Source organism: Ischnura elegans, chromosome 11 (genome assembly GCF_921293095.1).
Source record: "Ischnura elegans chromosome 11, ioIscEleg1.1, whole genome shotgun sequence".
NCBI classification, from domain to species: Eukaryota; Metazoa; Arthropoda; class Insecta; order Odonata; family Coenagrionidae; genus Ischnura; species Ischnura elegans.
Window position 1 is genome coordinate 21,719,441 of NC_060256.1, and position 24,660 is coordinate 21,744,100.

Sequence of the window (24,660 nt, forward strand, 5' to 3'; positions counted from 1 at the left end):
CGTGAATTCACTTTTCTGAGTGAAAAAATTAAAAATCTGACTTAGGTATGAATATACTTGTTGCAATCGCGAATTCTCTACTCATAGTGAAAAGATGAAAACTGTGACTTGGATACGAATATTCTTGTTGCAATCGCGAATTCTTTACTCATAGTGAAAAGATGAAAATTGTGACTTGGATACGAATGTTCTTGTTACAAACACGAATTCACCACTCAGAGTAAAAAAATTAAAAATGTGACTTGGATACAAATATTCTTGTTATAATCGCTAATTCACTACTCAGAGTGAAAAAATTAAAAATTTAAACTGGATATGAATGTTTTTGTTGCAAAAGCGAGTGCACTGTTATAAGTGAAAAAAATTAAAAATATGACTTGGATATGAATATTACTTTTTACTAACGCGAATTCACTACTCAGAGAAAAAAAATTATAAATGTGAGTTGGGTATGAATATTCTTATTGCAATCAGGAATTCACTGCTCAGAGTGAAAAAAAATTAAAAATGTGACTTTGATATGAATATACTTGTTACAAACGAAAATTCACTACTCAGAGTGAAAATATTTAAAATGTTACTTTTGTATGAATATTCTTGATGCAGTTGCCAATTCACTACTTGACTTTGATGTGAATATTTTTGTTGCAATCGCGAATTCAGTACTCAAAGTGAAATACATAATTAATTATTTTAGTTGAATATGAATAATGTATTTACAAACGCGAATTCGCTACTCAGACTGAAAAAATTGGAAATGTGATTTGGTTAGGATTATTCCAGCTCAAATGCAAATTCACTCTTTAAAGTGAAAGAATTAAAAAAAATGTGACTTCGATATGAATATTCTTGTTACAAACGCGAATTCACTACCCAAAGTAAAAAATATAATATTAGATCTTGATATGAATATTATTGTTACAATCGCTAATTCTCTATACAGAGTGAAAATTTTTAAATGTCATTTGAATGCGAATATTTGTTAATACGAATATTTGTTACAAACGCGAATTCACTCTTCAGAGTGAAAAAATTAAAAATGTGACTTTGATACAGATATTCTTCATCCAAAAGTGCATCACTGATCATGCGGACGCCCTCAAAGGTATTTCGGCTTCTCTCACTAGCCTTAACCAACGCCTTGACAACCTATCTGAAGACAATATCCAAATTTCAAATCGTGTTTCGAGTCTTCAAGTTCAGTTCAATAGGGCTGAGCAAGAGTGGCTACGAAATGTTGTTGAATTTCGTGGTGTTCCCTTCGTAGATGGTGAATCCCTTGACTCTATCGTCTGTATCGTAGGGCAAGCGCTTGGTGTGGACATCAGTGTGTCCGACCTTGATTATTGCTATCGCCTTAAATTGCATGGCAAAGGGTCTGATTCACCTAACCCAGTGATAGTCCGTTTTCTTCGGCATTCACTCGCCTCTAAGGTTGTCGCCGCCCGTAGTAGGAAGAGAAATTTCACTACCAAAGATATAGGCTTCAGCCTCTCTCCAGCGGCCCCAGTGTACGTAAATGAATCCCTTACGCCTTTCAATCGTAAACTGTACTCATTGGTTCGCGACTTGAAGAAAAATGGCAAAATCAAGTATGTTTGCGTGCGCAATGGAAGGATTTACGCTCGCAAAGAAGACGGTTTCGAGCGCCTCACCATTTCTTCGACTGAGGATACTGATAAACTTTCTTCATTGGTGGATTAGCAACCAACTTGCCAACCCAATGGCTGCCATCTGGCTCAAAGAGTTCTTCAATCTAACTGCATTATGATATGTTGTGTTAATTGCCAATCTTTGTATGCCCATATTGACGAATTCAGACTTTACTTTTCCCAATGTTCTTTTGATATCATATGCCTCACTGAAACTTGGCTTAAACCAGACATCCCTGATGTCCTAGTGTCTTTGCCCAACTTCAATCTTCTGAGGCATGATCGTCTCGGTAAAGTGGGAGGTGGTGTTGGACTATTTATTCGCCAGGATCTTCAGGTCTCAGTCGTTGCCTCTTCTCCCTCAACTTACTGTTCCCGACCGCAGTATCTTTTTGTCGACATCATCAGCCCAAATACTTTAAAGCTATTATTATGTGTTGTTTATCGTCCTCCCAAAATTGAGTTCATGAGTGTTTTCGAAAACGACCTTCTTCGTTTTCTTCCCACCTACAACAACGTTGTGATAACTGGAGATTTTAACTCTGATCTCCTCCAAGTCAAATCTGATAGTCAGTATATTAGGAATTTTACCTTGTGTAACAATCTTCATTTAGTTCCGTTTACTGCAACTCATCATACAGCAACCAGTCATACTTTACTCGATCTGTTTATTGTTGATGACCCTGATAAGGTGATCTCATACTCTCAAATGCCTGTCCCCTTTTTGTCAGCTCATGATCTCATTCACATTTCCTATCGATTTAAACTCTATACTACACCCCCAAAGCCTTTTAAATTCCGTAAACTTAAAAACTTTGACGAATGTATTTTCCAGAATGAACTTGCGGCTTTGGATTGGAGCGATATCTTTAAGTCCGACTGTATTGACCTTAAGGTCGATTGCTTTAATTCTCATTTACTGAAATGTATCAATGCTCTGGCACCTCTAGTGACGTGCTATCCTAATCGCGTTCACGCACCGTGGTTTAATGAAGAAATCCGTAATCTAATAGGCGAACGTAATCATCTTCGTAGAATATATATTCGCACCAGAAAGCCTGCAGACTTCCAATCATTTAAGGATTATCGCAATATGGTCAAAGCCCGCATAACGGAAGTTAAACACCATTACTATACATCAAAACTCTCAAAATTCGGTGACCAAAAGTCCATATGGCGTGAATTGAGGAATCAGGTCATATTGACATTGATCAAATAAATCAATTTTTTACCTCTCTGTCGAGTAGTACCAGCGACACTGCAACAGATGCACCGACCATTGACGACCTTCATGTTCCGTTTGATGCCAATAATTTCTTTTTTCAACACATCACTCCGGATGTTGCCCTGAAGTACCTTAAGAAGACGAAATCTAATTCCCCAGGTCACGATAATATTTCTATTATGTTTGTTCATAAAGCCACTCAGTTCCTACTTCCATTTATCCTTGAAATCTTTAATTATTCCTTATCCTACGCTCGATTTCCAGCTGCCTGGAAAAAAGGACTTATCACGCCCGTCAGAAAGGTTAACAAGCCCGAAAACCCATCTGATTTCAGGCCCATTTCTATTCTCTGTGCCCTCTCTAAAACACTGGAGAGGATTGTGCACTCTCAAGTCATGGAATTTCTAACATCATCTGGTAAACTAGACCCTTTCCAATCTGGCTTCCGCAAGGGTTTTAGCACACAGACTGCCCTGCTTAAAGTCACTAACGATATTCGTCTCGCCACCGACAAGAAATTGGTAACCATTATGGTTCTATTCGATTTTAGTAAGGCCTTAGATCGAGTTAATCACGTAGTTCTCTTACGCAAATTAAAGTCCCTCGATTTTTCCAGCTCTGCCCTAAACTGGTTTCACTCCTACTTGACGGGCAGAAGTCAAGCTGTCAAGGGCTCAGGTGACGAGTTATCCCCATGGCTCCCGACTTCATGCGGCGTACCTCAAGGATCCGTCCTTGGACCTCTCCTCTTTACTTTGTACACCCTGGACCTGGCTAAGTCCATTAGTCACGCCAACTATATGCTCTATGCAGATGATCTGCAAATCTATATTCACTGCTCTCGTGACGAACTTCTGTTTTTTATCGAAACAATTAACAGCGATATCTCTTGGGCCAATATCAACTGCCTACAATTAAACCCCTTAAAAACTCAAGCAATCATTTTCGGAAATTCAAGACTTTTAAATAGCATCCATCATGATAGTCTTCCACCTATTCGTGTTCACACGAGCATTGTTAAATTCAAAAAAACTGTTCGATAGCTTGGCATCACTCTTTCCACTACTTTAAATTGGGATCAGCATGTATTGGAAATGTGCAATAAGGGAAATAAAATTCTCTATGTATTGAAACTTCAAAAGAAAAATTTACCTGTCCACACGAGAATAGCACTTGTAACCTCTTTAATTTTTCCAATTATGGACTATTGTATACTAGTGTATTGTGATTTAACAAATGTTCTTGAAATACGTGTCCAGCGACTAATTAACAGCTGCATTAGATTTATATTCGACCTTCGCAGAGACGATCATGTTTCTGAGCACTTTGTTGCCTTGAAATGGCTGCCTATTGGCTCGCGAAGGAAGTACTTCCTGGTGTCTCTTCTGTTCTCCCTATTTCGTACTCAAACGCCTGAATACCTGTATAACTTATTCACTTACAGGACTAGTGTTTCCCTCCGAAGAACCCGGTCAGACCTTAACCTTCTCCACATACCCCAAGCCCGTACCAACCTATACCTAAATTCCTTCCAGATCACTGCTTCTAAGTTTTGGAATTCATTACCCCCCTTAATAAAACGCTCCTCCACCCAGGAATCTTTCAAGAGTAAACTGTATGAATATTTAAAACCGTGAATGTATTGTTTTGAGTTGTACAAATCTTTGAGCTGATTAATTTTGTTTTTGTTTATGTTGGGCTATTTCATAATTATTGTATTTTTGAGCAGAATGTTTAATTGTATTTAGGTTTTTTGCTCTTATGGGTTTCCCAGAGCATCAAAATAAAGCATTCATTCATTCTTGTTACGAACGCGAATTCACTTTTCAGAGGGAAAAAATTAAAAATGTTACTTTGGTATGAATATACTTGCAGCATACGCGAATTCACTACCCAAACTGAAAAAATTAAAAATGTGACTTGGATATGAATAATCATTTTGCAACTACAAATTCACTACTCAAATTGAAAAAATTGAAAATGTTAGGTGGATATGAATATTCTTGTTACAAACGCGACTTCACTACCCAAATTGGAAAAATAAGAAATGTGACTTTGATACGAATAATCTTGTTGCAAAACGCGAATTCACTACTCAGAGTGAAAAAAATTAAAACTGTGATTTTGATTTGAAATTTTTGTTGCAAACGCGTATTCACTACTCAGAGAGAAAAAATTAAAATTGAGACTTTGATATGAATATCATTGTTGCAGACGCGGATTCACTTCTCAGAGTGAAAAAATAAATATCTAACTTGGATTTTAATAATATTCGTTTTACAACCGCGAATTCATTATTTAAAGTAAAAAAATAAAAAATATGACTTAGATACGAATATTCTTGTTACAATCGCGAATTCACTACCAAGAGTAAAAAAATTAGAAAGTGATTTGGATACGAATATTCTTGCTGCAAACGCGAATTCAATACTTAAAGTGAAAAAGTTAAAAATGTGATTTTGATACGGATATTCTTGTTACGAACGCGAATTCACTTTTCAGAGGGAAAAAATTTAAAATGTTACTTTGGTATGAATATTTTTGCAGCAAACGCGAATTCACTATCCAGAGTGAAAAAATTAAAAATGTTACATGGATAGGAATAATCTTATTGCAAACACGAATTAACTACTCAAAGTGAAAAAAAAATAAAAATGTTAGTTGGATATGAATATTCTTGTTACAAACTCGAATTCACTACCCAAATTGAAAAAATAAGAAATGTGACCTGGATAGGAATATTCTTGTTTCAAACGCGAATTCAATATTTAAAGCAAAAACATTTAAAAATGTGACTTTGATACGAATATTCTTGTTACAAACCGCGAATTCACTAATCAGAGTGTAAAATCTAAAAATGTGCCTTAGATACGAATATTCTTGTTACAAACGCGAATTCACTACAAAATGTAAAAAAAAATTAAAAATGCTACTTTGATACGAATATTCTTGTTGCAAAACGTGAATTCACTACCGTAAAACGGGGTGAAAAAAACATTGGGGTGAATAGAAACGAAAATTCTTTTTTTTTATGTATAATCTATTTCCTACATAACTATGGGTAAATAGCGGCAACTATTATTTTTTTTAGGTTGGTACACTTTTGGCTGAAAGTGAAATAATGGTTTGTTTGGTTGGCAGCACTGGTTCCTGTTTCCTTGTCATGTTGAATTTTACCACGTGATTCTTTTTTTTTATCCACTTTGAACTTTCCAGGTAAGTCAGAATACGCTGTGTTCTTAAAAGTAAATAGCTGTAAAAAACATAGTTTAATTATTCATATGAAAGATTCAGGCTTATTTTATACTTAAACTTTAACAATATTATTTCCAAAAATTATACATATTTTTTAGGTTAGGTTTTCAGAATTTATGGGGTGAACAGAAACAAATCATTTTTAATGTTTTATTCACCCCGCAAGAAATTTTTTTCAAAGATGACCGGTCTGATCTCACAATTTATTTATCAAAATTAAATCTAGTAAATACGGTAATTGTCTACCTATTCAATTTGTTTACTTACAGTTATGTAACTTGTTTTGTTTATGTACTGAATTAAATCATTATGTTGAGAAATAAATTTGTATTTATCCATTACAAATTAATAAATACCATATTTAACTGTTTCCATTCACCCCGGATTCGTTTCAATAGAAAAAAACATGAAATTGAAGTACTGTTTCTATTCACCCCCATTTGCGGGGTGAATAGAAACACCATGTTTTAATTTTTTTTCTTTAAAATCAAATAAAATTTAAAAAATTAAATACTAGAATTTAACTCACTCTTCGCAGTGAATTCGGGATTATTACCAAGATTTATATATCTTAATTACTTTTTTAATTTTTTCTTTCTTCGCAATGAATTTGCGATGATAAAAACGATTTGAATTTCTAGTTCAATTTTTTAATTTTTTACTCTTCGCAGTGAATTCGCGATTTTAACAACAGTTTTCATATGTAATGCACGTTTTTATTTTTTCACTCTTCGCATTGAATTCACGTTTATGACAAGAATATTCATATTTAATTCAATTTTAATTTTTTTTCACTCTTCGCAGTGAATTCGCGTTTATAACAGAATATTCAATTCCAAATCACATATTTAATTTTTTAAATTTAAAATCCTTGTTATAAACGCGAATTTGCTGCGAAGAGTGAAAAAATTGAAAATGTGATTTGGAAAGAGTGAAAAAATGAAGAAGTGATTCGGAAATGAAAATCCTTGATGTAAACGCGAATTCACAACGAAGAGTGAAAAAATTTAAAAAAAAGTGTATTTGATATCAAAATCGTTGTTACAAGCACGAATTCACTTTCAACATTGAAAAAAATAAAAAATAAAATTAGACATGAAAATCGTTGTTGTTATGGTGAATTCACTGCGAAGAGTGAAAATGTTAAAAATTTGATTTCGAAATGAAAATCCTCGTTATAAAAGCGATTTCACTGCGAAGAATGAAATAATTAAAAATGTGTTTTCGACATGAAAATATTTGTTATAAACGCGATTACACTGCGAAGAGATATGTAAATACTCCCTCAAAACAAATTTTACACCATGCGCTCAGCGTATTTCCCTACTCCCTACGGTTAGGCACCTATGGCGTCACGCCTGGCCTCGGCAACGTTCGGGTGTCTTCGCGCAGTGGTCGGCTCAGAAAAATTTTTCTCGATTTTAAATGCAATTTTTTTATTTCTTTTGATGTTGAATGGAGAAACTGAAGGTATTTTTGCGAGCTAATGTATCCATTTGACTTATTCAAAATAGTTTTTAGAGCAATCTACGACCCATGCAAGTTCCTCATTCACTGCGAAGAGTGAAAAATTAAAAATGTGATTTGGATATAGGCATCCTTGTTTTATACGCGATTTCACTGCGAAGAGTGAAAAAATTTAAAATGTTATTTGGATATGAAAGTACTTGTTATAAACGCGAATTCACTGCGAACAGTGAAATTATTCATAATGTGATTTGGAAATGAAAATCCTTGTTTTAATCGCGATTTTTATTCGAAGGAATTGAAAAAATCGAAAATGTGATTTGGGAATGACAATCTTTGTTATAAACGTGATTTCAATGCGAATAGTGAAATATTAAAAAAGTGATTAGGAAATGAACATCCTTGTTATAAACGCGAATTCACTGCGAATAGTGAAATTATTCATAATGTGATTTGGAAATGAAAATCCTTGTTTTAATCGCGATTTTTATTCGAAGGAATTGAAAAAATTAAAAATGTGATTTGGGAATGACAATCTTTGTTATAAACGCGATTTCAATGCGAATTGTGAATTATTAAAAAAGTGATTAGGAAATGAACATCCTCGTTAGAAACGCGATTTCACTGCGGAGAGTGAAAAATTAACAATGTGATTTTGAAATGAAAAACTTTGTTATAAACGCGAATTCCCTCGGAAGATTTAAAAAGTTATAAATGTGATTTGTATATGGACATCCTTGATTTACACGTGATATCACTGCGAAGGGTGAAAAAATTTAAAATGTTTTTTGGATATGAAAATCCTTGTTATAAACGCGATTTCACTACGAAGAGTGAAAAAATTGAATTGTGATTTGGAAATGAAATTCCTTGTTACATATTGGGGGAGAAAACCAATTAAATCAGATAAATATTTCAACTCTCACCATTCTCTAGCCTTCACAAGTCTCACCATTCACTATTTCACACTCTTAATATGTACTGCCTTACCCCTAAAAGCAGTACACAGCATTGAATCTATTTGACCCAATGTGCAAAGAGAAAAAAATGAACATTGATTTAGTACAATGAATCACAGAGGCCAACCTTGACAATTGGGTAAAGGTTACTACTGACTAATAAAAGATAAGTACTTCCACAGTTAAGTCTCTTATTATAATGAAGAACACAAGAAAACTACTTTATGCTTATTTTATGAGATTATCATATTCCTAAGCCGTACGTAAAACGGTGTGTAGTGATCATACCGGTCTAAACTGTAATTTCATGGACAAAAAGCTGAGAGAATTCTATGGCTTGAAATAGAAAAAATGTAGGTGAAATAATCGGATAGCTCACATTTTTGACTCAGTGACTAACAATTTTTCTTTCAAAATGGTTTTTGACGAAAAATAGAAAAATCATTTTTTGTTTTTCTTTCCCTTTTTTGCTTTGCCTTTCTTTCCTTTCTTTTTCTTTTCTTCCACAAGAGTTGTCTCCGGGAATATTTTCATGTACTCATCCTTCATTTCTTGAACAGCCACCTTCTTCTTAATCTTAAACGCATTCATGATTTCCTCACTTAAATCATTATCCAATTTTATTTTGGCTCCCTTTAAGTTTTCTTCAAAGTCATCTCTGCCAACAGGTTTCTCTCCAAGCTTCAGAATGAATTGTCTACAAAATGATAAAAATACTATACATTACTATATCATAAATAAAGCTTTCTGCTCCCAAAATAATCTTCCCTTATGCTTTATGCACCAAAACTCCAATAGCATGATCATGAGCCCAGTGATATTATCCTCAATAAATAGACTAGATAATTTATACTTAGGTTGACCAGATGCCCAGGTGGCCAAATGCCAGGGGATGAAAAAGAGGACAGCACCCTGTGCAGAAGGTAACAAAGGGGGAAAAAGTAGGACACCAGAAAAATAGGGACATTTCCATAATTAAAAATGACAAAAATTAATTAGCTCTAAGGTTACATATATTTTCCTGCAGATCTAATTTTCTCTAGCAATAGATGGTTTCCTATTATTTTTTATTGCCTAAATCGAAAGATTATTACTCCTGTAGTATGCATTTCACGCTTTTAGATTTTTAAATGACAATATCTATTTTTCGCCATTAAATGAAAAGTGAAAATTTTCAGGCACGCAAAAACAAGACAGCTAAGTATGAATGCTGGGAAAACCCCGTGTGACGTCATTCTGGTTCTCTCTTCCCCTTGTGAGGTGACCTTGGTGCAAGGCTATGAGCCGCCACTACGATGCAGGCTATTAGCAGGTAGCAAAGTACCCAGTTAGCAGGTAGCGCTTGTCTTAAATAAGGATTATTAATACCCTATGAAACGAAGGAAACTTTCCGAACTTAGGTAATTTTAATGGGTGATTTTTAAGAGATGTTTCCCTGAGTTCTGTGCCTCATGCATTCATTGGTAATCTCAGACGATGTAAAACTCCTATCTACTCGTATAGAAACTAGGTCCCAGTGACGTCACATGGAGTGGCATCGCATGGGCGCCAATCTGGCCTTTTTCAAATGAGGTTGAAGTTGACCATTAACCCTCATATGGATTAGCTGCGCCTTAGTGGCGCTAGTCGTTTTAAAAGTGGTGTAAAAATTTTCCATTCCGATGGACCATTTTGAAATTTTCAGTAGTCTATTTTTTCTTCTTTCTTCGTCTACAGATATAATTCCTTTGCATAGTGTTGATAGTTTACATTTTATTGGCCTATAATGAAAAAAGTTGTCGTTGGATTTACGGCGCCGCTGCGGCACCGAGAATTTCCTCGTCGCTACGTCTGGGACTGCACTCTCTATGTTAAAGTCAAAGCAATTATGTTTCGTATGAAATGATATAATCCATTTCTAATCATATTATTTAATTTTTTAAGCTTTATAAACAAAATATATTGTTAAAAAAGGAAAATATTACAATACTAATTTTTCTTTCTCTTTAGCTAAGAATCATTATGTTTGCCTCATTATAATGTTCATTGACAAAACTTCATCTTTATGCAAGAATTATTTATAGAAACTCATGGCTAGCCAAGGTCGTTTTTTCTTTCGTCGGCTTCCATCTTAGTTTTGCTTGGGCACCCTCTCTGCTCCGCGTCTACGCACTTGCCGTGGTTATAGTCACCTTTGGGCAAATCCCATGGTTACTATGTTTAGAATTACACCAAGCTGCATTTCTTAGAAAATATTAACATAATATGTTTTCTGAATTTGTAGAATAATGCTCCTTGCCGTCGTGTGAATAAATCTCGTTGAATGAGTAACTGTAACTTGCCTGGAGATTCAGAGGTTTCACCGATCACCATGAAGAACATATCCCATGGCTACTGTTATATGTCTTGTACCTCTCATTCGAAATATTCCTTTGCAGCTGCGATAGTCAACACAAAATTGTTGGCATTCATATAATTACAGATAACCATTGGGGTGAAATCAAGATTACTACCTAATTGTGTGATAGAAAATAATTTCTTTTTCCTGACAAATAGTTTAGCATTTACGTGATAAAAATCGTTTGATGATGAATAGGAGAAAAGACAATTTACTGTGAAGTGAGAATTTGTAAATGTATTTCTCGTTTCTTTGTGTACTCCAATGCACAGATATTTTATTCATCGGGGTTTTTACTAACGTGACAGAGTGGAGGAGGAGAAAGGAGTAGGAATGCCAGGTAGGCTGTTTGGAGGTGAAGGGGTGAAGATAATACGTGGTAGAGTGTTGAATGCCAAGGATCAGGGAATACCCAGATCGTTAGGCCAGGTAAGCGTAGAAAACCCATATAGTGAAAAAGGTTGGGAGTGCATGGAGGCAATTAGACACAAAAGCCTGCTCTTTCCTTATTCTTCCATCCCTGTATGAGGGACAGGGAACAATAGCCATGTCAAAACGCCCCGCCCTGGCCCTCCCTTCATTCTTAGAAGGTCCAGCTATTGTGGGTCATTAGGGTGGAGAGAAGTTCAACCACGTTTTGTGGGAGGGGGGAAGAAGGCGGTGAATGACGAATAAGGAAGCTTAGTGGGAAGGTATGGATAGTTTCAATGTTTGGGTCAGTGAAACGCCACGGAAAGAAAAGGTTAGGGATATCCTTCCAGCGTGAGTGTATTTTTGTCACCCCAGAACATTCTTCCTTCAGTCCCTCATGCAGAGCTGGACGAAAGAAAATAGGCACCTGTTCCTTCTCCCCTAACACCTATAACCCATATTTCTAAGAAGTTATTTTTTTTGATTTCCCACCAATCCAGGAGTAAAACCTCATCTGGTGCACTCCCACGCATCACATTTACCAGTTCACCTCTAAGGAAATGCCCTCAGTGAGGGAATGGGGCTCCACGGTAGGAAAAAAATAGCGGCTCTTCTTGCTTTACCTCCAAAGCGGCGTTGGGTTCTTAGACACGTCACTTATTATCTCATATCCTTTATATTTCAAAACCCAGAGGACTTTTTTTATTAATTACAGGATATAAACTCCCAGAATATTTGTAAGATTTGTCTTGATCGCCAGAATCCTGTAAAAATCACGAAAGTAACGCACGTCTCTTCCCACTCTACCTACACCTGTTCGATTATTAACGTTTAATAACTTAGCCTTCTAAATACACTGAACTCATTAAGAGGAAATACCCTGTCTGCATTAGCCTGGTATGCTGAAGAAATATTAAGACATTTTGAGAAGTTCGGAAGGGCTATCAACAGATTTACTATCATGATAACCAAAAAGGAGGGCTTTTCTAGTATTAACACGTTGCGTACCGGGTATTTAAATTCCTAGGAACGCCGAGATTGGAAATATGTGCCTATTAGGGTGTAATGCCTTTGTTTTAAACATGGTTAAAAAGCTAATTTTCAGAATACAACTTTATCCAATCAAACGTTATGATGCATCAATTTATTATGAATAACGAACAACAACTGAAAACGTACTGACAAATATGTATCGTATGCTTTAAAATTGTTCAGGTTTTCGTGCCTAAATGACGAGAATCTTCGTCATCCGTCCGGAACGTTCGGGAAAAAAATTATGAGAATTCTCGCCATCCGTACGCAACGTGTTAAAAAAATCTGCCTGGACAACAGACAAACATCTAAAGAGGAGGGCCTTTCCAGATTAAGCTGGTCACCTTCTATATACTTAAGAATTAGACATGACAGATTAGATGTGAGAGATGTTTTCCACTAGGATTTGAATATCCTAACTCTTATAAAAGTGTGAATCACAACTGCAAACAATGAAAACTTACCCAAAATCCTTTCTATTCTTCTTCTGTTTACTCTTTTTAGCCACATATTTGGCCCTTTTTAATAGTAGTTCTTTTACGTTTGGACCTTTTATATTGTAATTACTGCGATATCCACCAAATATAATTTGAACATTCCTGACCTTTTGCACTTTATTAAGTAGCTAAAATCACAAGTGGTAAGTTAGTAAATAAAACTATAACACCAAAAATACGTTTAAATTGCTGATTCTATTAATAACTGCACCTCTTTGAAGTCTTTCTCAAGCATTTTATTTCCCATATCAAGGACTTCAAGTACTGGCTTAGGGTTAACCAGCTTCTCCACCAAAGATATGGCACCTTCATTTGTGAAAGGGTTCATGCTCAATATCAAACATTTTAGGAACCCATTTTTCTTCAATCCATTTGAAATTGTCAAAACACAACTGTCATTCAAGCTGTAAGTACAAAAAATAAAACAAAACATACATGGTTATCTATACAAGATACTCTAAACTTGATATTAATGCATATTAACTTTGGTATACGAGGTTCTACCACAATTATGCGATTAAAAACAAATACTAAATTTAAACTTCTCATACACGATGCATTAAAAGTAGGGGAGAGTTTGGCAAAACCGACTGGGCAGGTCAAACCGACCCCTTTAAAATCACCCAGTAGTTTTTGCTTTCAAGCAGCAACATTATAAATTAGTTGAAGTGGCTGCCAGCAGATAGAGCTTGTTTCCGTTTGCGTAGTGGCCGCCGTTTAGTTTCTGTGAATTTTGAAACTTGGATACAGTTTTCTTAAGGATTTTTATTATGTTTGTTTTGGATCTGACAGCTATAACGCCGATCTGATTTACCAACGGTAAGTTGATATGATAATTTAGTGTCTTTATTTGTGTTTTAAGCCCATGTAGCCGAGTAGTTGATTATGGATACGCTTGTATTGCCATATTTCTGATGTTGTGTGTCGAATGGCAAAACCGTCACTGGAGAGTGGGGCAGGACCGACAGAGATTGGATACTCTTAAAGATAGGGATGATTGCAACGAAGGAGACGAGGAGGCTTGCAAATTTTGCATTTAGTTGTATTCCAGTTCCAAGAATAAAGTGGGTTGAATACAATGTTTGAACTGCAAAGGATGGGCTCACGAGGCGTGTTCAAATTGTGAAGAAGAAGATGACAATGTCATTTGCGATTTATGTACGTAAGTTCATATCCAACCTCACATATTGTTAATTTACTATTTCATGTTGAGAAATATCACACACGTGTTAAAAGAGTGTTTGTAAAATAAATCTTTCAAAATTGTACAATAAAGGTTTTTGTAAATGCAAATTCAATGGGTGTCTGTTTTGCCCCACCTATGGGGCAAAATCGTCATTTTGTCAATGGTTGAAAAAAAATCATAACTATATTTAATTACTATCATGAAATGCATTTACATTAACATAAATGTTACTATTAACCACATTTAAACGAATATTAGCATCAGAAGGATCAAGTTTTAAATGAAAAAAGGTTAACCGGTCGGTTTTGCCCCACTTTCATCTACTGTATTGATGAGGAAGGGGAACTTAGCAAAAACAGATCATGCACATATACCAATAGGCATTAGTTGTGATGAGTTTTAATACATCCTTCAACCAGGACAGATGAGGGACAGACTACTTGGAGCAAATACAATAATGAATGGCGTAAATAGATCCCCAAGTGAGGGGAGCCCCCTGCCTTACATTCACTCCATTAAATAGACTACCATTAGCAACTGTAAACAATGGTAAGACCCCAAAGCAGAGCAAAGCCATAGGTGGCAAAAGGAATGATCTTGCCCAGGCTAATAATGCTTAGCAGTAACCTAAGATGAAGGCTAGATAACAGTATGGGTCCACGATCAATATTACCCAAAATTAATCTTAAACACATTCACCATAACTTAAGTTAACTCTCGTTAAATAAGGACACCTCATAATATATGTATTGTATTTAAACATATACAAATTATAATATGTTTTATACAGCAAGGTGTCTAGACTGACTGATTCATTCATTCACATATCAACACATACCCACAACTACTTGAGAGAGAGCCATGACATTTTCCAGGTATATTACATGTGCCATGTACAAGTGCAATAAGAGAGGATATTTTCGGGAAATGATATTTGAGCTCGATTTTAAAGTTTAAAACCAAGCTCATCAATTAAAGCCCATTTGAGTTTACTCAAAATTCAAGAAATTTCATTGGAGTATCACCAATTTTTTGAAAATTCAAACGATTGGAAAGTATTTTGAAAATTTCATTGGAGCAATTTTCAAAATACTTTCCCATTACAGTCAACAGAAAAAAAGGGAATGATTTTTGTGAGAAAAAATGTTAGGCTTGTTTTGAATACAGTAATTAACACTCATAATTTATGTAAAAATGCTAACCACTAAGGACACAACCATGAAACTGCAAGAGTTTTCAATGGGTACCTTTCGCTAGTAACAACAGAGTTTATGGCATACAGCCACCATGTCCTTACACATTAATTAACCATATTCATAAGAGGATACTAATTTTTTTATTAATTTTTGCTCTTTTGGGGTGGCCTGATTCCTATGGCTCCCCAAATCTAACCCCTGAATGAAATGATCTCATAGGCAAAGAGGATATTTTTCACGAGCAAATAGTGAAGACAATAACTGAAATGCCATAAAACGGTAGAAAATCAACTATGGACATTTCTCATTGATAAAAGCTGTTAGGTACCTTTATCATAGAAATACAAATATGTAGTCCCGTTTTTTGGTAATGTTAGTTTACCTGTTGTTGCTGAGGTCAAGCGTCTCCAGAGTGGTACTTCTGCCAAGGCAAAGGGCAATATGTCTGGCAGTATATTCATTCAGTCCATTCCAAGATAAGTTTACTGATTCTATTGATTTACTCTTCAAGATTCCTCCAAAAAGCTTTTTACATCCTAGAAAAGTAAATGACGCCCATCAAGAAATGCTAATTGGTCAAAATTTATGACAAATACTATTATGAGCATGTCCCAATAGTTAAAGGCTTAGAGGTGAAAAAAATTACCATATTTCACCAAATATAGTCCCCCTCTGAACATAATCACCCCCCTTATTTTGAGGCTTCAGTTTCAGGAAAAACATTTTAAAAATGCCTTTAAATGTTTGAATCCTGAAACCCTTTACTTTTACTACAGGAATTTTTTGGAAAAAAAGGGGAGACTATATTCAGAAAAATACGGTATGCACCTTTTCCTTCAACATCATATTAATTAAGAAAAAAATTATATTGAATTCTTCCACAAATATAGGCATTCTGATTCACGTCCTTAACCAATAATGGCGAATACAACACATGCATGCAGGAGGACAGTTTATAGGACAGTCATGTTTAGACCATGAAGAAACTCAAAGACATGCTAACACCCTTCTACTATGTGTAGAAGCAAAATGAAGGGTGATAGTCCATAACTTAGTAGATAAAAGTTAAATATGAAATCTTGCTGATCTCACTTAGAGGCTCTAATAATAATCCTACCATCTCTCCATTTTGAATGTATTCCTGTTTATAAGGAAAAATTGTATCTCCTTTATGAAAAATGCCAATAGAGTAGTTTCCTTAATCAAAGAAAATTTAAGGTTTTGATTGGGATTCGTTACCCACAGTAATGTATTCATAATATACAAATTATTTGGTTTTAGAAATCCCAGTTTAGACGAATTTTAACCACAATTTTAACCTCATTTGGAAAAGGTCAGATTGGCGACCATGAGATGCCACTCCAGGGACCTAGATGCTAAGTAGTCGGGAGTTTATATCATCAGACATTACCAATGCATGTATGAGGCACAGAGCTCAGGGAAACATGTCTTAATATGTAATCACCTATTAAAATTGCCTAAGGGCGGGAAGTTTCCTTTGTTGGATAAGGTATTAATAATCTAATATATTTAAGACAAACCCTACCTGCTAGCTGGGTACTCTGCTACCTGCTAGCAGCCTGCTTTGCACCAAGCTGGCCTCACATGGCGGCAGCCGGAATCAGAATGACGTCAAGCGGACTTTTCCCAACATTCATACTTAGCCGTCGCATTCTCGCGCACTTGAAAATTTTCACTTTTCATTTAATCACGAAAAATACATATCATTTAAAAATATAAATGTATTCTTAATGTATATATGCATAATAATGTATAAATTGAAATATGTATTCCAGGAGTAATAATCTTTCGATTTAGGCAATAAAAAAATAATAGGAAACCACCCCATTATAACTCGTTCCAAACTAGAATAAAGAAATAGAAATATGTATTCCAGGAGTAATAATCTTTCGATTTAGGCAATAAAAAATTAATAGGAAACCACCCTATTATAACTCGTACCAAACTAGAATAAAGAGCAGCACAATACAAAACAGAGTGGTGAGTTCTCTCGTATTTAAACTGTCCATCTGATATCTAGAAATGGCATCTCAAGTTTAGGTTTCAAATGAATCTCAAGTCCATGATCCATGGTAATTGATGAAATCTTTGGCTCCTAATCCCATCTCCATTAGAAATCCTCTTTTCAACTGGTCTCTCCCTTGAGGTACTGCCTTGTTGAGTTGGAAAGACTAACACATTCCCAAGGCCCCTAAATCGGATTGGTGGTGATAACTGATATTATTTCCAATGGGATTTTCAATGCTGCTTGGACTGATGGGTAGCAGCCAGACAAAAGGTCTACATCATGATACCACATGGAAAACATTGAAATGGACCTGGGAAACCCTTCCGTCGTACCATAAGGAAAGGATGTCTTTTGTAACCTTCCACTATTATTTGTTTTACATTCCTCTACATTTGGTGCTAATGTATCATACTCAAGGGCAAAATCTCAAAATACTGGTTCTCCGAGATTATGCCCTTGAGAATGACTCACTAGCAGTGATGGCTGGTAATTGAGTGGGGGGATCGGGTTGGTGTGGTGGCTAAAGTGTTGGCTTCCCACCCGGTGGGCTCGGGTTCAAATCCCGGCAGTGGCAGAGAATTTTCAGAGACTGTCCGATCCCGGCTTGAATGTTGTGTGGAGGACATTTCAAGCGCAACACTCCGTCCGTCGAATGGGACGTTAAGCCGTGGTCCCCTTGGCGCATTTCGTTAAGAGCAGGCTAACGCCGACGCCGGGTTTCTCTCCACCCTTCCTTCCATACCCTTCCCTCATGGCGCAAATGACCTCAGCTGTCGGTCGCCTCCTCCAAATACCATACCATACCACCGTAATCAAGTGAAAGTGATCCAATTAAAGGTAACAATTACTTTTTGGTGATTTTTTTAACTTGCTACTTTTAAAAGAAAAGTAATTGTACTTGTAATCTATTCCTGAAGTACTCTCAGCAGAGGCACAGTAAGGGGGAGGTTTTGAGGGATAAACCCCTCCCCCCCAGAGCTCAGAGAAATTTTTAAGTTTAATCCATTTTACTTAATTGGATTGATATTACTAATAGAATAGTGTAAGGATTAAAAAAGTATCCCTAAGAAAGCCGTAAAACTCACCATTTTCAACCATTTATCTTAAAATTCTGCAATTTATTAATCTCACACCTACCGCTTGCCCTGATGGGTATACCATACCCCCACACATCCTGGTATTAATTGCACCTGAACCCCCCTAGCCTTAATTCCTAGCTGTGCCCCTGACTCTGAGTGATTCCTAAAGTAATTCTTCTTAAGTAAGTTCTTTTTTTTGCAGTATTTTTTTTTTGAGTTTTTTGAGAAAAAAAAGAATTCATTCAAGATTTGAGATCCCACTGTCATGACATAATTTGTGTGCCTTTGTCCAATGGCAATGTGTCCACTCAGGGTTCGGGTTCAGCAATATGTTGATGTCTCACATGGTAAAGATAATTTTTTGTGGTTTTGATTGATTTCATGAATTTATCCTTCTCGTGACTGTCACCTTCTTCTTCTAAGTAGTCAACCCTTGGGTTGGTTTGCAGCAGTCATCCATCTCCGTCTGTCCTCCGCCAGCCTCTTCAGCTCCAGGTAGCTGTTGCAGCCCCCGTCCTTCATTACTTGGGTAATGTAACTCAACCTCGGCCTTCCTCTGCCGCTATTCCCCTCCACGGTGCCCTCTAAAACTGTCTTTACCAATCCATCATGTCTCAGTAAATGACCAACCCATTTATTTCTCCTGGCAGTTAAAATATTCCACAGGTCTGCTTTCACTCCCAGTCTGTCTAGTATTTCTTCATTAGTAACCCGGTCTACCCATGAAACTTTTAACATTCTACGGTAGCACCATAGTTCAAAAGCATCATGCACAAGGTTAAGAAAAGACTTAGCTGTTTCACAAAATAAAATATATTTGCGACCGGTTTCGATACAGCGTATCAACAGGCCAGATGATGATACGCTGTATTGAAACCGGTCGCAAATATATTTTATTTTGTGAAACAGCTAAGTCTTTTCTTAACCTTTGTGCATCATGAAGGAGTTTCACCATGTTACGCCAACCACCATTGCATTTATTGAAAAGCATCAATTCTTTTTTTCTCTGCTGCTCCAATTGTCCAAGTTTCACTACCATAAAGCATTATGCTCCATACAAAAGTTTTGAGTAGATTCATCCTAATCTTGATACTCATGTTTTTTGAAACGTATATCTTTCTCTTCTTGTTGAAAGCTATTTTTGCCTGTTGTATTCTACTGCTAATTTCCCTTTTGCTTCTGGCATCCGTGGTGATCTTGCTTCCTAAATACGTGAATTCTTCTAAATTGTTCAGCTGAGTATTACCCAAGGTTATATGTGCTGTCACCAGGGAGTTGTAATCATTGGTCACCATTGTCATTCTTTTCAATCACAATGTGGAAAAAATTGTGATTTTCAAGAGGGCAGAATAATGAGGAAACTTCAGGGGGCAGAGAAATTCAACCATCGCCAGTGATAGGGTATCTCCATTTCCTTATCTGGGCAATTTCTTTGAATTGCAGGAGAATTGTACCAACTCGCACAGGTCCATTCTCTGTGAGCTGCGAATTGGAAGGAAAATTTTTATGTCAGCGTGGAGGACATCATATAACTTGGGAGAGGAATCTCATAAACATAGTGCCAAATTACTTTCAAAAGCCTATTTTTTGAGAATTATAACCCATTAATGTTCCAGGAAAGTTCTGCATATACATGCAAGTCCTGGAGGATATCTGTAGTCTGGAAACTTAGAATAAATTATGTACAAGTAATATTACAAAGAAGTGGCCCCTTTTTGAATTATCGGCACAAGAACAAAGGAAGATCATAGCCATGAGAAAATGTAGACTGAAGGCTTAAATGAAAATCTTATCTTAAAAGCATTTTAAATTGCCATGAAACAAAGGAAAGTGGTTATCAAAATTAGAAAGTTTAAATTCCAGGAAATTTGACATTGAAATGATACTTCTTGGAAAGCTTTTAGATAAGTAACTGATACCTACTTGTAATCTATAAACTTTCAGTAAAAGTAACTGAAATTGAGCCTAATTACTTTGTTCAGTCATCAATGAACACAGGTAAACAGGAAATAATGCACTAAATACATGTTTCATGTAAACCTATCTTAGTTCTTACACAACCTCCAAAAAAACACACCTTAATAGATAAGCAATGAAAATTTTTCATCGGCGTTTCCATATTTTCAGATCTAGCTGCCAGGACCAGTAGGAATACCGGAAAAATTACAACTGATTCCTTACAAAATAGGGGAGCATGATAACCAAGTATAGAGAGCAGGACCAGAAATAGGGTGGGGCAGAGGGGTCACATGCCGTGGGCGGCAGATTTCAGGGGGCAGCAATATTTTAAATTTATTTGAAATAGATATTTAATTTTTCTAATGGCAATATTTAAAAATATCAAAATTTATAAATTGTAAAAGAATAATTTTAATAAAACTTCTTAATAGGAAATTTAGAGTTTGTAATTTCAATTACTGCATCTAAAAAAAAGCTTACTGATGTATTATAGAGGGTGTATCAGGAGGAATCTGCAATACTTCAGGTCGTAGGGGAGACAATATTTAGAATTTTTAGTCCTATAATAATGGGGTCGCAACTCCTTAGTTACTGAACAAATGCAAACATTTTTTGGATGCACTTTTCAGTTACCATGAAAACGTTTTTTCTAAGGTATCCAGACTTTTTGATATTTTATTTAATACTTTGGATTCTTAAGATCTTTCAACAAATATGGATGGACAAAAATATGCTAATATTATTGTCTGACATGATTAATCTTTGAACTTAATTAAACAATAGCTTTGAGCAAGTACCAACAATATGATTGTGCAATCTCACCCATGTTGAGATTAATTATATCAAACAATTAGGTATATTCACGTATTTGTCCAACCTAAATTATTTAATGCCCTTAAAAAAGCCAGAGTATTAAATAAAATATCAAAAAGACTGGATACGCAAGAAAAACCATTTTCATGGATACTGAAAAGTGCATTTAGAGAAATGTTTGCATTGCCATAGCTAAGTAACTAAGGAATTGTGAACCCATGTTAATAGGACGAAAAAAGCTTAAAATTGCCTCCGTCACCACCTCGTACATTCCTCTTAAACATCATTTATTATAGTGGTGGGGGAAGGGGTAAAGAGGGAGTAAGGGGGATCAGGGGAGGAGGGCGGCAAAGTGATCTTTGCCCCCCTGACAACACTCCTAGTTACAGCCCTGAGATAAAGCAACTGTTCAATGGGTACAAGGCTCAAATCTCTGGTCAAGCTTTAGGACAGACCAACACAAAATCATTGCAGAAGGGGATCGGGTTGATGTGGTGGCTAAAGTGTTGGCTTCCCACCCTGTGAGCTTGGGTTCAAATCCTGGTGGTGGCAGAGAGTTTGCATAGACTGCCCAATCCCTGCTTGAATGATGTGTAGAGGACATTTCAAGCGCTGCACTCCATCCGTCGGATGGGACGTTAAGCTGTGGTCCCCTTGGCGCCTTTCGTTCAGAGCAGGCTAATGCCAACGGTGAGTTTCTCTCCACCCTTCCTTCCATACCCTTCCCTCAAGGCGCAAATGACCTAAGCTGTCGGTCGCCTCCTCCAAATACCATACCATACAAAAACATTTCCAAATGCAAGGAGGCACAAAGAAGGGAACTGGTCCCCTACCCTGAATTTCTAAAATTACATTTCTGCGGCTAAATCTGGAGTAAGCTATACCTTAACCAGTGAAGCTGATGGATGATTTCTTTTCTTAGGAGAACATTAAACATTTTATCTTCACACCGCAAGAGCCTAGCAAAACACCTCTCATAGCAACAACAACATCAATACCTATTTTTTTTTACAATACCGGTTAACTCATTACATATGTACTTTTTAAACTTGCTCAACACTTCATTTGCATGAAAATAGCTCATTAGTAGAGACTTCATATCTTACAAAGCTTTTGATTCAATAGTTTTAAGCTATCGTTTTAGTATCCCTACGTCATACTTCAAATGGTTATCATCATTAGTGAATTTTCTCAGCCCAAGTTATTAATTTCCAAATTCTAACCTTCATTCCATATTTTTGAATGTTGTCACTCAACGAATTTATGACTATTTGCTATTCTTCAGGATTGTGCTAAAAATAGTGTTCTATAGTCTATTGCCACTCTCAGTGTGAGTGCCACCATTAAATTGAATTTCTGGTTCCTTTCTTTTCTTTAGCTGGGTACTTCCGTCTCCATGGAATATTTTCCAAGCAACTTACGCCAATAATTACAGGCTGATCTGGGGAGCAGCAAATATGATCTGATTTTAATGAGAGAATAAAATTAATGTTTAATTCCCATCAAATCAAATGACACAAGGAGAACCCTCCTGCCAACATAAAAATGTATCCCAAACAGATGGGAATTTAATTCTTTGTAGCATAAATCTTTCAGAAATTTACTATTTGTATTGGAACGACAGTAGAAGATCTTGAATATAAAAACCAAGCTTGAATCATTCCTAAAAGGACATATGTAATGTAAGGCCTTAGGAAGTCAAAAGACTACATGTAAATATCCACCTTATTCCCTTAGCATCTCTACATGGATAATCTTACTTCTATTAAGATAAAGTTACATGATGTTACCATCAGTAGAATTGAGATAATTCCAACTCAAATCCAATTTCTGAAGCACACTACTTCCTTCCAAGGGTTTACTCAAACGCTGAGCTGATCTTTGAGTCAAGGCATTATCTCTCAAAATAACATAAGTCAGTGACTCATGTTCTGTAATTGGCAGAATCAAAAACTTCAGACCTTCATCTGTGAGGGCATTGCCTGTCAAGTTCAAGGTCAACAATGATGCATTTGCATGCAGACCTTCAGCCAATGCTTCTGCACCTCTAGGTCCAATTCTAAATAACAATGAACAATTAAACTGTATGATTATTGACTCGTCAACAAGTACATAAATATTTTAGAAGTTACACAGTAAATAAGTTTAATTTTTTTATATTTATTATGAAAAGGATGTGCAGAAGAGCTGAAAGTACTATGGTGAAGTCCCGTACAAAGAAATGAGCCACCTTGGTGCTGAGAAAGGTTGAACTTGTCCCAAAAAGCATAGGGCAAGGGCAATAAACGACCTTTTTTAGGACAACAGGCTGGTATCATGATTGATCTCTTTGAGGTATTTTATTCGAAAACCTGTCTCTGCACTGGGATCATGGACTGCAGCACAGCCACTGCTATTGGGTTCATGCAATGCAAGGAATTGGTTGGATGTATAGAAAAATTACGTACAAAAAACTCCTGACGAAAATGGTTAAGGACGTCAAAGAAGGCAATTGTAAGTGAAATGGCTGAGCATACACTAAGTTTAGTGATTAGAACATGGAATTACTTGAAATGCTACTAACTTTATTCACTCTTATTGTAGGATAAAAATTAAAAATTATTACAACTGCAGTAGGTACAACCATAAAGTATGGTACAACTTACAATCCGCCACTCAGTAACATAGCACTCACATTTCCATTTTTTGCCTGATATGTAACAACAGTAATATTATTTACCTATCAAATACAGAATTGTGTGTAGTTGATGATGACATAGTTTCAGGCTACCTTACTGTTTTCCAGGCAATGGCATTTTGAAAGTGTTAAATTTGCAGACAGAATGAAAAAAAAAATTTTTTTACAATACCGGTTAACTCATTACATACGTACTTTTTAAACTTGCTTAACACTTTTTTTGCATTAAAATTGCTCATTAGTAAAGACTTCATGTCTTACAAAGCTTTTGATTCAATAGTTTTAAGCTATCGTTTTAGTATCCCTACGTCATACTTCAAATGGTTATCATCATAATTGAATTTTCTCAGTTCAAGTTATTATTTTCCAAATTCTAACCTTCATTCCATATTTTTGAATGTTGTCACTCAACTAATTTATGACTTTTGCTATTCTTCAGGATTATGCCAAAAATAGTGTTCTATAGGTAAGTCAGGAAAATGTGCTCACTGTAGCTGCATCATCACTTTCAGAAACTGAATATTACCCCGAAAGCCGAAATGTTTTCATTGACACAATATGTACCACTAAACATAGCAAGGAATGGGATACTAAATTTCTTGAGGATCATATAACTGTATAATTAATTTTAAATCGGCCAGGTTGAATTATACAAGGTACGTTTTTTTTCAACCTCCGATAACTAAGCAAAAATACCATACAAGCGACAGGCGAGTACTGCACGCATAGGGCAACCCATTCTCCGCACCACATGCCCAAGTCATTTCTGACCGTATGTTGTTAGTTTAAGGTTAGTGGCAATCTCATCAACAACACTGCGTCAATTGATTCTCCTGCCAAGTGTGC

General features: G+C 35.9%; 1 protein-coding gene across 6 annotated transcripts in view; it reads right to left on the bottom strand.

Moving 5' to 3' along the window:
• Window positions 1–6,090: 6,090 nt before the first annotated feature.
• Window positions 6,091–24,660, bottom strand: part of LOC124167570 (leucine-rich repeat-containing protein 74B-like) — a 39,246-nt gene continuing 20,676 nt past the window's right edge. The window contains exons 5-10 of one of the 6 annotated variants that reach the window (XR_006866721.1): window positions 22,928–23,196; window positions 15,640–15,793; window positions 13,087–13,279; window positions 12,843–13,003; window positions 8,938–9,255; window positions 6,091–6,130 (exon numbers count right to left, since the gene is read on the bottom strand). Coding sequence is in view for 4 of the 6 variants with exons in the window: in XM_046545540.1 (XP_046401496.1) it covers window positions 9,000–9,255; window positions 12,843–13,003; window positions 13,087–13,279; window positions 15,640–15,793; window positions 22,928–23,196 (1,033 nt within the window). In the remaining 2 variants the exon portion in view is untranslated. The other 5 variants (XR_006866720.1, XM_046545540.1, XM_046545539.1 and 2 more) reach the window with 5 other exon arrangements.